Below are 10729 nucleotides of genomic sequence, written 5' to 3'. Positions count from 1 at the left end.
TTGCATTGGTATATTGGATATACAGTATACACTACATTCATTACACTATATATACTTAGTATGTAATGTTTTAGCCCAACATACCAACTTTGAGTCAATGAATTTAACCAAACAAAACTTTGACAGAAAGACTGCTTTAGTTTAAAACCTGACAGACTTTGACATTGTTCTTCGTTTTTCTGTGTCTACCAGGTTCTTCGTGCAGCAGAGCAGTCTCATCTGTGGGCAGAGCTGGTTTTCCTCTATGATAAATATGAGGAGTTTGACAACGCTGCCATCACAATGATGTCTCATCCGACAGATGCTTGGAAAGAAGGGCTGTTCAAGGACATTATTGCCAAGGTAAAAGTGTGACTGAACTGGTCATTTCCTTCTCAAAGATCTTTACGTTTTGTAATCTTTATACGTATCATTATTTCTCTTCAGGTTGCCAATGTGGAGTTATACTATAAATGTCTTTCCTTCTACCTGGAATACAAACCCCTCTTTCTGAATGACTTGTTGACCATTCTGTCTCCGCGGTTGGACCACAGCCGAGCTGTCACATTTTTCAGCAAGGTAATCCGCGCCGAGGTCAACCACTGTGAACCAAACCTTCTGTATTTTTTTTTTTACATTCAGTATGCAGTGAAAAACATGATTGACATGATTAGGGATTGTTTTTGCTCGACCAGGTGAACCAGCTGAAGTTAATCAAGCCTTACCTGAGGTCTGTCCAGAATCACAACAACAAGTCCGTCAATGAAGCCCTCAACAACCTGCTTACAGAGGAGGAAGACTACCAGGTCTCTCAGCCATTTTGTTACTGACGTTTATTTTTATTTTATTTTATTTATTTCAGGTTAATTTATCAGGGACAATGCACACTAATAATACATAAAAGTTTAATGAGCCAGAATTAGCCAGGAGGCTATTTTACGTCCGCTGTCCCTGGACTGGTGGTAAGAGGTCACCCTAAAAAGAGCTAAAAGGATTATGCAAAGTTGATAATATTAATGCAACAACATAAAAACAAGAACAGGTGGTTGACCAGGACACATACCTACTGAGCTGATCTGTCAAACCAGATAACAAACAAAGCACAATAGCATTGACATACATTTTGGTGGACACGCGCAAAAAGAACATTGCTGGGACAGTAACAAGCAACAGACGATTTGTGAATAGTGAAACAGACAATCTCACAGACAGAGCATAAAAAAGCAGGAGAGATGGCAGCAAGTTTAAGTGCCTAAATTAATATTAACAATGCTGACCACTTGTTAGCCACTTCTTTAAGTTAAGTTTAAAAGAGAAATATGTTTTAAAATTTATAATGTGGCTTGGGATTGAGTACCATCTACGAGTAGCTTTAACTGAAACAAATGCTCTTTTCCTTAGTCGCCTCTTGCTGCACTTCGTGTGGATCTGTTACCAGTTGGTGCTGAGTTCACAAACTGACTCAATATAATACAACGTTGAAAATAGAAGGTAGACAAAATAATGCAAACACATGATGAAAAGAGACTTAGAGCCCTGTTTTAACGATCTAAGTGCATGGCGTGAAGCGCATGGCGCAGGTGCGTTTAGGGCGTGTCCAAATCCACTTTAGCTAGTTTGACGGCAGAAAAAAAGGGTCTGTGTGCCGGGTGCATGGTTCAAAAGGGTTGTACTTAGTTTATTCATTAATTCATAGGTGTGTTTTGGGTGTAACATGCAATCAACCAATCAGTTTCATCTCCCATTTCCTTCAAAAGCCAGACGCGTTTGTACCTTGCCGCATTGTTATTATGATGGCGGATTTGCACAGTCATATTTTAATTGTTAATTTTTTACATGTGTGTGCACGCTGTGCATAAGCCTAGGCACATTTTACTAATGTGCTGTTCAAATAACAATATAATGCTGCGTTCCTGACTTTAGACCAGGTTTTTGTTGGTTCAGTTCACCTGAACACCACCTCCTTGTAAGGCGTAAAGATGGGTGCAGTTGCATTTGCTGTTTAAACGACGTGGGTGCAGGAAATTAACAACTGCATCAGTCTTAAAATAGCAAAGACACTTGCGTTAGGCGTTTTGCGCCGCACTGCGCCGGTGAGATAGAGCCAGTAGCTAGTCAATTATTTTGCCTATCCCCTGCATTATTTGATGAAATTTGAGAATTGAAATAATAAATTAAATATTGTTAAATTTACCCAGCCTCTGTGGTCCCACTGCTGAGCTCCAGTTACAAGTAACTAACTGATTCAGTTATCCTTTGTGTCACATTTGTTGGTCTGTGATGTAATATTCTTTCATTATGTGTGTTATCCACAGGGCCTCAGAGCATCCATCGATGCCTATGACAACTTTGATACCATTGGCCTAGCACAGAGGTTAGAGAAACATGAACTGATTGAGTTCAGACGTATTGCCGCCTACCTGTACAAGGGCAACAACCGCTGGAGACAGAGTGTAGAACTCTGCAAGAAGGACAAACTCTACAAGGTAAGAAAAAAAAAAGAATGACAACATTTGAGAAAAGCTCTTACATGTACCTCCATGTTCCTATAGATGGCACTGTTTGTTTGTTTATTCATTAGATAGATAGAAGACATCTAGACAGTATCGGGAGATACACTAGGTACATGGACCAACTAACATCAAGTAAAGACAAAGACGGGAAAAGTAAATAATTGTAGTGCTTATCTCTCCAGAAGCCAGGTCTTCACAGAAACAATTGTTTAGACAACTTCTAAAACTTGCATGAATGCTTCAATGATAATTTAACACACTGTATTCCCATCTTTCCCAGGATGCAATGCTGTACGTCGCAGAGTCTAAGGATGCAGAGCTGGCAGAGACTCTGCTCCAGTGGTTCCTGGAGGAGGGCAGGAAGGAGTGCTTCGCTGCCTGCCTGTTTGCCTCATATGACCTGCTGCACCCTGACGTGGTGCTGGAGCTGGCCTGGAGGCACAACATCATGGACTTTGCCATGCCATACTTTATCCAGGTCATGAGAGAGTACCTGACAAAGGTTAGTGCTCCACTGAAGAATAATACAAAGAGTTATTGTTAATTTTAAGTTTGGGTTTTAACATGAAAGTATTATTTAATTAAAGTATTTCTATTAGAGGAAACAAGTTTGAAGATCTGCATTTTTACTGTGTACTATAAGTGGTTTATTTTTCATAAATTGTTTGATTTCCTGAAGAAACCTGTACTGACAGGTGATAGGAGGACAGTAGTCTGTAATATCTCCTGGAGGTATTGACAAACAGGTCATACTGTGAATTGTAGTTTAAAGAGATAAGGCTTTCTTATGTACTGAAATGGTAGTTAAGTGTATGTTTGCCAGTGAACTCCATCTGGTGTCCATCATCATTCCTAAAATGTTAACCTGTAGAGGACATGACATGTGAGGTCACTTGAGGTCATCTCTTTGGGTTCTTTTCCAGGTTGATGAGTTTGCAGCGAAGGTGACGGTCTCTGGGCCTCTTTTTATTTCTCTTATGTGTTCTGTCTCTTTTTTTGTTGTAACTTATCTCTTAGGTTTGTGATGTAGGAACCTAGCATGGACTGTAGACTGAGTATGGCCTAACTAGCTCTGGTCTTGGAGAGCTGTAGTGGTTTGTGCAGGCTTTTATTCCACTTCAGTACCAACACAACATGTTTTTAATACATTGGCATTGCAGACTTTCAGCAGTGAAACAGAAACATATTTATGAAACTATGAAATGAGATGAGCACTGCTGTCTATTGATTATCAGTGCAAAAATAAAAAAGCAAAGCAACAGGCTAAATTTGAAAATAGCTCATTGCAGTCTGAAGTAGCATCTCTTCTTTTGCATTTTTACCATGGAGCTGATTAGAGAGAAAGTTCATATGAAGTTTATATGAAGGAATATATGTTAATATAATTGGCTGCTACAGGAAGATGGGGGCTGCTAATGTGGGATTAAAAAAATTCCACATGTGCAATAGTTTGGTAGGTTATAATGTATTTTCTATAGATCCTTAACTTGCTGGCATTTTAGGATTGAAGGTTGAACTGACTTTAACCACCAGGAGGTGTATGGTCTAAAGAATCTCTGACCAGTTCAGAGCCCACTAACTTTAAATGCTGTGTTGATGGAGTCAAAGCCTGTGCACCATCTTGTTCTTCAGGGCCAGGACTAGCCTGTCCTGGCCTGACAGGTACCTCTCTCCCTCTAACTCCTCTCTTTTGGGGCTGCATCTTCATCTGTAGTGTTAAGTGGCATTAAAAAAAACCTAAAAATCTCAGTTGTGCTGATGCAAAATCATGAGAGATTTTCAACCTGGGTAATGCGCTCCAAAGACCAGACATGAATGCACATAAAGAGAGCGAGCCACTCTAGACTTGTTAGATGCATCCCCATGTTTCTAACTCCAAGTTAACAAGTTTTAGTTTCAAATATTTAACTGTTAGACCAGTGCAGGGCTACAAACACTAACTAAAAGTTTCTCTGTCTCTGGGGAAATCCTCTCAGTCTATTTCAGTAAATCAAAAGACCAAATGCTTTGTTGCATAAATAACTGGTCAAACTGGTTGTGATGAAATTAGTGCAGCCAAACTTTGGAGTAGTGGAAAACCAAATACCAAGAGACCGCAGTAAAGTTGTGCCAACATTTTGTGTTGGCAATTGATAGGCAACATAGACAAATGATGAATTGAATGAAAGAATGGAAATTCAACCTTTTTAATTCTAAATTATTTAACAGAACCATTGTTTACATTAATCTCCACTTACATCAGAAACCTTTTGTATTCAGCTGTCTCGGAAGTTGAAGCACAAAGCCGGATTATTGCTTTGCACTTAATGACAAAAAAGAAGAACTGGCATTACAACCAACTCGCTGCACAAACATTGTATGCCTGGCAAAGGATGAGCTTAACCTGTGAGCGTCTGATATAAAGCTTTGTTTCAGTCCAGCAGAATGGGAAACACTTAATGAAACTCTGTCAGGAGGGCCTGCTCACAGGATGCATGTGGAAGCTATGTCATTTCTTGATATGTTAACTGTGAATGGCTGGAAATGTAGCATCAGCAAATAGGCATGTATAGCTTCTCCTTTACTTAATACACAAGTAATATTTCTTTAACCTTGAATCCCACTATAATTTTACTTTTAAAGGGTCAGTTCACCCAAATACCAAAACAAAATAAAACCTTTCCCCCAGTGGTTTCCAGCCATGGTGTAGTTTGTAGTATACTTTGCTAAGTTTTTGTGGTACCTGACATTTCCCTGGGCCATTGGTGTGAATTTGCTTTTATTTCTGTTGCTCAAAACATAAGAAAATAACATTTTAGAAAATCAAAAAGCAGTGCCTAACAATGTCCTTGTTATCTTATTATTTATAATAACCCACAGACCTTGTTGTCAACAGTGTTCATTGAAAACTATGTATTTTCTGCAGAATATAAAAAGGGTGACAACTGTCAACAGGGAGGTCTGAGAATTATTTGATGAGGAACAAGGACATCGAATCTGGAGAGAGACATTGTTTTGGAGGGTTTTTAACATGTAATTTTAGTGCCATGAGAGGCGTAAATGAAATGTTATTCCACTTAATTGAATTTAGGTTATAGGAGTAAAAGTCATTCTCAGCAGTCACCGCCTGCATGGTTAGATAACACTAGGGGTTATTTAGTTTTTGGTGGGATTTGGAAAAATGGGCCCTTTTTTTCTTGACTTAACATTTGTACTGCGAGCTGCATTAGAAATTCTCACCAAACCTGCATGGCATCTTCTCTCAGGTAACCTTAGCTGCACTGTGTAGTAGTGTGTGTGTGTGTAGTTTTGTCTTTCAGAAGTGGGTATGATGTATGTACTGTGTTAACCATTCATATTCATCAGCATTTATTCGTGTAATATGAAATATAAACTTAAGTGTAGTCTTACAATTGAAGCATTTACAGTTTCTGGTCTATTGTATAACATCAAATAAATTGCAATTTAAATAAATGGAGCACACTGTGATCACTACATTGTAGGTGTCTAGCAACAATCTTTAATTTAGAATATTGTCTTTTTATTGACAGCTGTTTTATGATTTTACTAATGGGCCATGGGACACATTTTGAAATTTTCACTTGAATTCTTTGCTTGGATTTAAATTTAAACAGCTTGAAAAGCTGAGTACATGGAGTTGCGAGGTTTCCGCGGGATACCTACAATGTATGAAATCACGTTGTTGTTTTTTTGTAAAGTTTGTGAGTGAGCCTTGTCTGATCTATTCTCTTGTCTTTGTTGCCCTCAGGTGGACAAACTGGAGGAGGCAGACAGCCAGAGGAAAACTGAAGAGGAGGTGACAGAGCCTCAGCCGATAGTGTTTGGTATGTTAGGTTTACAGGCAGACAATTCAGACAATTCCTAAATAGGAAAACACTGCCTCCCGCTGAGATAACAGGAGAAGTTAGCAGGATTTGAGCTGCTGTATTTATCTATCTGTAACAAACTGTCTGTAATGCCTGGGTCTAAAATAGCTGCTATTATATTTTCCAGATGAAAATGAGACACAGAAGATTTTCCACTTACATTTACAATGTTTTTTTGTTTACGCCCATGAAGAAACAACATCATTGAATTGTTTGCTTTCATTTTGTATTTCTATCTATTTTTACATTTTGCAATATTAAAAAGAATGAATGTTGCCTTCCGGCCAAGTTAACCCATATTGAACAAAGACGTTTTTGATCAAACCAGCAGCAATTGTTGTCATTCAGTCAGGGCTTTTACCCTATGATAATCAGGACACACCTCTTGTGCCCGGAAGAAAATTGTTTTACATCACCATTAACAACATTAACTGGTCTTTGAGCACCACATGATGAAACTTTCATTAACTGAAAACCTAATTACTAAGACATCTGATTTTGTAACAAAAAATAAATAAAATAACATCTTTGTGAAGGGCAGTAAACAAAAACAGTGTAGGAATGTGCACTTATTTCTAAAAAAGTTTAACATTTGTCTATTAGCACGTAACCCTGTGTGTGTTTGTGTGAGCAGGCCAGCAGCTGATGTTGCCTGCCTCTCCTGCTCCAGTGGCTCCCCAGCCAGCATACCCAGGCTACGGCTACCCCGCCGCCCCTGTGGGCTTCCCCGCTCAGCCAGTTTATGGCTTCAACATGTAGAGGCCTGACCACGCCTTTTCCACCCCTCTCCCCCTGCACACACTCACACACACCTAGGATCTGGATCAGCTGCTCTGGGTCTCAACTGGTGGCACAGAGACCCCTGAAACTTAAAGACTCCACTGAAACTGCAATAGAAACCCTTCACCCCTACTTCTTCCACACACACACTTCAAAAGGACTGGCTATTGCAAGGCTGTTGGACCATCCCTCCCTCCTCTCTTTTCCACTTGGACATTATATCTGCATCACTGATCTACACAGCATGCAGTCACCTCTCAGCTCCTAGAGTAATTAACATACTGAAAATAACATTAGTGACACCAAACCACTCTGTCCTGTTGCTGTTCCATGTAGACTTTATTAACCCTAGAGCAGCTTAAAAAAAAAAAAAAAAATTCATAGAGATTCGGCACTGATGAAGAAGAGACTTTGTTATTGAGGAGTGGAGGGGGCATGTGTGTGTCTCCCCCCTCCCTCCTAAAGCACTGCTACGGCCTTATGTAGTTTGATGAGGTGGCAAAACGGGCTAATTTGTTCATGTTTAATTTCACAAGTGTCTCATGCTCTGATTAGAAAGATGGCTACGGTGCAATAGTTTTGTTTGCCCTCTCACAACAGGTACAAAGTGTTTGCTGTATACGGAGAACACTTGTCTTATGAGGTTACGGTACTGTCTGTGTGTGTATGTATGTATGTATGTGTGTATGTGTGTGAGTGTGTGTGTGTTTAGCCTCTAAAGCCTTTGAGGGATATGTCACCAAAACAAGAGACACTCAATAAAATGTCCATCCCCTTGCAGCTGCAAACCTTTCGCTGGGTCAGAGCGGTCGATCTCAGACTTCAGATATCTGGAGTTTCAGGATGCTTGTGACAAAAAGACAAAAGAAAGAAAGGAGGTGAAATAAAAAAAAAATGCTAAATGCTAAAGTCTGTGCATGTGCTGCCAAATTATAATGCTGCAACCAGGAGCACAATTTTCTTGTTACTTTCAAGTATATCAAGTATTACTAATGTTGTGTCAAAAACAAAGTGATGTTCGATGAAACTTTGTCACCTGACTAACAGAAAGCAGTAATGAAGCTCTGACAGACTTGAGATGTTAGCTCACATCCTGGTGCCAGCTGATTCAAAACAATAATTCTTCTGAAAGCAGTGTATAATTTAAGATGTATTGAAATACCTAACTAATCCAATAAGTCAAATATTATGGAAAACCGTATGTACTGTCTATAGTGTGTTGTTGTAGTCTTAAAAAGCATAATGATTTTTGTAAGAAAATGACAAAATGCAAAAACAGCAGGTTAATAAAAGTCTTGAGGCAAGGCTGCTTCAAGTGGTGACAGTTCAGTTGATTATTTACTTCCTGTGTTATCCGACAGTGTACGATACACTGAGTTCTGTCCTGCAGTGTCAACTTTGGATTTGTTAAAACAGAAAGCAAAAGCCTGAGCTTCGCACGAAGCACTACCTTTACACAAAAGTCATGCAAAAAGAGGAATAAAGTTTACACACAGTGCTGTTGGGGCATTTTTCTAGTTCATTCACTTCATGAAACATAATTTACAAACCTCTATTGTCTGTGTGTTTCTGGAGGTCGTGTGTGGAGTTTTACAGTTGTGAACATTGTTTATGCCAGGGGTTTTCTATTACCCTTATTCCCAGCTCTTTCTGGGCCCAGACTACATTTTAGTAAGCTGCCAAGACCTGATTGATGGTTTCTGTCCCTGTGAGACCTGCAGCCTCTTTGTTATGAGAGGGTGTGGCTGGGCTGTTTGGACCGGTTACTGCCTGCTGTTGGGGAAATGCGAAATGTTTTGTAAGTAAAAGATTTAACAACAGAGGTGGAATCAGATTTTCAGTTGCCTCGCTGATACAGACACAGACATGCTGCGCCCCGCCCTTCTTCTGATGTGGAACCAAAGTGGCCGGTCTACTCTCACACTGCGCTCAGATAAACACCCGGGGTGTAACCACTGACCCCCGTCGCAAAACAGGCTCGGTGGTTGTTGAAATTCCCTCGCTTCACGGAAAAATAGCCGAACTCCACGCGGCAGCCGGAAACGGAGACAACTCTTCGCTCCGCACATTAGCCTATTTCCGGTTTGCTTTGCTTTCTACGCACTCCTGTCGCGATACAGCGTTACCATGGTTACAAATAACAGCTATTGGCGCTAGAACGTCCCAACTTCCTTGGACAGTCACCGCATACGCCCACTGTCAACAGACACCCGAGTATCCGGACGCATCTGAGCCCACCTGCATCCAAGCGCACCTCACAGAAAGACGTCCATGTGTTGCGCGCTCCAGTCGACTTAAAAAGAAATTACAAGCTTTGTAGATTTCACTGTGTATTTTCCCGTAGTTATGCAGGATAAAGGAACATTTATCAGCCCTTTCCACAGACCGCTGTGTCTGGCGGCAGCGGCGCCGGCCGGGAAAGCGAAATTGACTCACCCAGGAAAGGCGATTCTGGCAGGTAAGCTTATCATAATTTATCACGCGGAAAAGTCAGTTTGACCAAATGTCACTAGTTCCAATGAAGTTAGTTAGTTGATCAAAGCAGTGTTTTTGTTTTCCAGGTACCTTTGTAAGCTTTCTGGCGAACAGCAGAGCGAATGTGCAACACTTAAGTCTAACAATTAAAACAGAAATGAAAACCTAATGAAGTCACACCCAGGAGGGAGGAAAGTCAAGTAGGCTTAAGGACAACAACTTATCAAGCCTTCTGCACAGAGACGTTAGAATTTGTAAAATATTGTCACAGGTGTTCTCTCAGGGCTGTTGTTGTTTGCAGACACAGTGAAAGCGACATTCTTCTTTTTATATCTGGATTTGTTTCGTTTTGTTGCACGTATCACAAACAAGGCGTTTCCTTTTAGTTAGTGGGTCTGCACGGAGAAGTATGTGAGATCTGCAATAGGCTACCTGTTTCTAAAGATAAACGATGAGCTGGTAAAACAAGACACTTCTAACACTTGCACTTAAACCATGCTGACCCTGTGACCCTGTTGTAAAATGGCCTTGAGCCTCATTGCCTTAAAGAGAAGAAGAAAGCCGTTCTCTTCCTCTGTCCTGACAAACAGTCCTGTCCTGCCATGGTCAGATCTTACCTGCTGCACTGATGTGATTCTGTCCCCCTAATCTAAGATCACCTCTGGTGCACTTTACATATGCTGTTAGAGTGGATTGATGCATGCAGCAGTCCAGGGGACCCTCTCCTGAGACATTACAGTGGAGCCATTTACACCCTGTCTCAGGTATGGAGGTGAGTGAGAGGATTGCAAGAATGCAACAAAAGAAACACCTTTAACGTTCTGTCATCTCAATAGTTTGTGGCTGTAAATAACTATAATTTGAACTGTTGACCAACCTGTTGATTAGATTTGGAATAATAGGTTAACCATGTAGCCAACAGCCCAAAATGTTGTATTATATATTGATATGAAACCGATGAATAAGAAAAAAATATATTTGAACTGAAGGGGCAACCACCAAAGATTTGGTAAAAATATTTGAACAAATCAATTGATTGGCTTATTGGTTATAGCACTACTGCTTGTTTATCCTCCTAAGGTTCAGAAGCTCCCCTGCTCTGCCGCTCCCCCCCCC

The 10729-nt window shown here is 40.4% G+C and overlaps 2 protein-coding genes across 6 annotated transcripts in view; both read left to right on the top strand.

Moving 5' to 3' along the window:
- Positions 1-8467, top strand: part of cltcl1 (clathrin, heavy chain-like 1) — a 29954-nt gene extending 21487 nt beyond the window's left edge. For 2 of the 5 annotated variants that reach the window (XM_032515650.1, XM_032515649.1), the window contains 8 exons: positions 193-342; positions 427-558; positions 675-785; positions 2295-2465; positions 2773-2994; positions 3416-3442; positions 6241-6316; positions 6993-8467. In XM_032515650.1, coding sequence (XP_032371541.1) covers positions 193-342; positions 427-558; positions 675-785; positions 2295-2465; positions 2773-2994; positions 3416-3442; positions 6241-6316; positions 6993-7117 — 1014 coding nt within the window. In that variant the 3' untranslated portion in view covers positions 7118-8467. Of the gene's footprint in view, positions 1-192; positions 343-426; positions 559-674; positions 786-2294; positions 2466-2772; positions 2995-3415; positions 3443-3509; positions 3587-6240; positions 6317-6992 lie in introns of those variants that run through there. The other 3 variants (XM_032515651.1, XM_032515652.1, XR_004331951.1) reach the window with 2 other exon arrangements.
- A 526-nt stretch (positions 8468-8993) lies between these two features.
- si:dkey-178e17.1 (tricarboxylate transport protein B, mitochondrial) overlaps positions 8994-10729 on the top strand; it is an 18868-nt gene continuing 17132 nt past the window's right edge. The window contains exon 1 of the mRNA XM_032515653.1: positions 8994-9596. Coding sequence (XP_032371544.1) covers positions 9485-9596 — 112 coding nt within the window. The 5' untranslated portion in view covers positions 8994-9484. The remainder of the gene's footprint in view (positions 9597-10729) is intronic.

The sequence above is a fragment of the Etheostoma spectabile genome, chromosome 5 (assembly GCF_008692095.1).
Source record: "Etheostoma spectabile isolate EspeVRDwgs_2016 chromosome 5, UIUC_Espe_1.0, whole genome shotgun sequence".
Lineage (NCBI taxonomy): Eukaryota > Metazoa > Chordata > Actinopteri > Perciformes > Percidae > Etheostoma > Etheostoma spectabile.
Note: the sequence above shows the minus strand (reverse complement) of the source record. Positions and strands in the feature narration are given on the sequence as shown.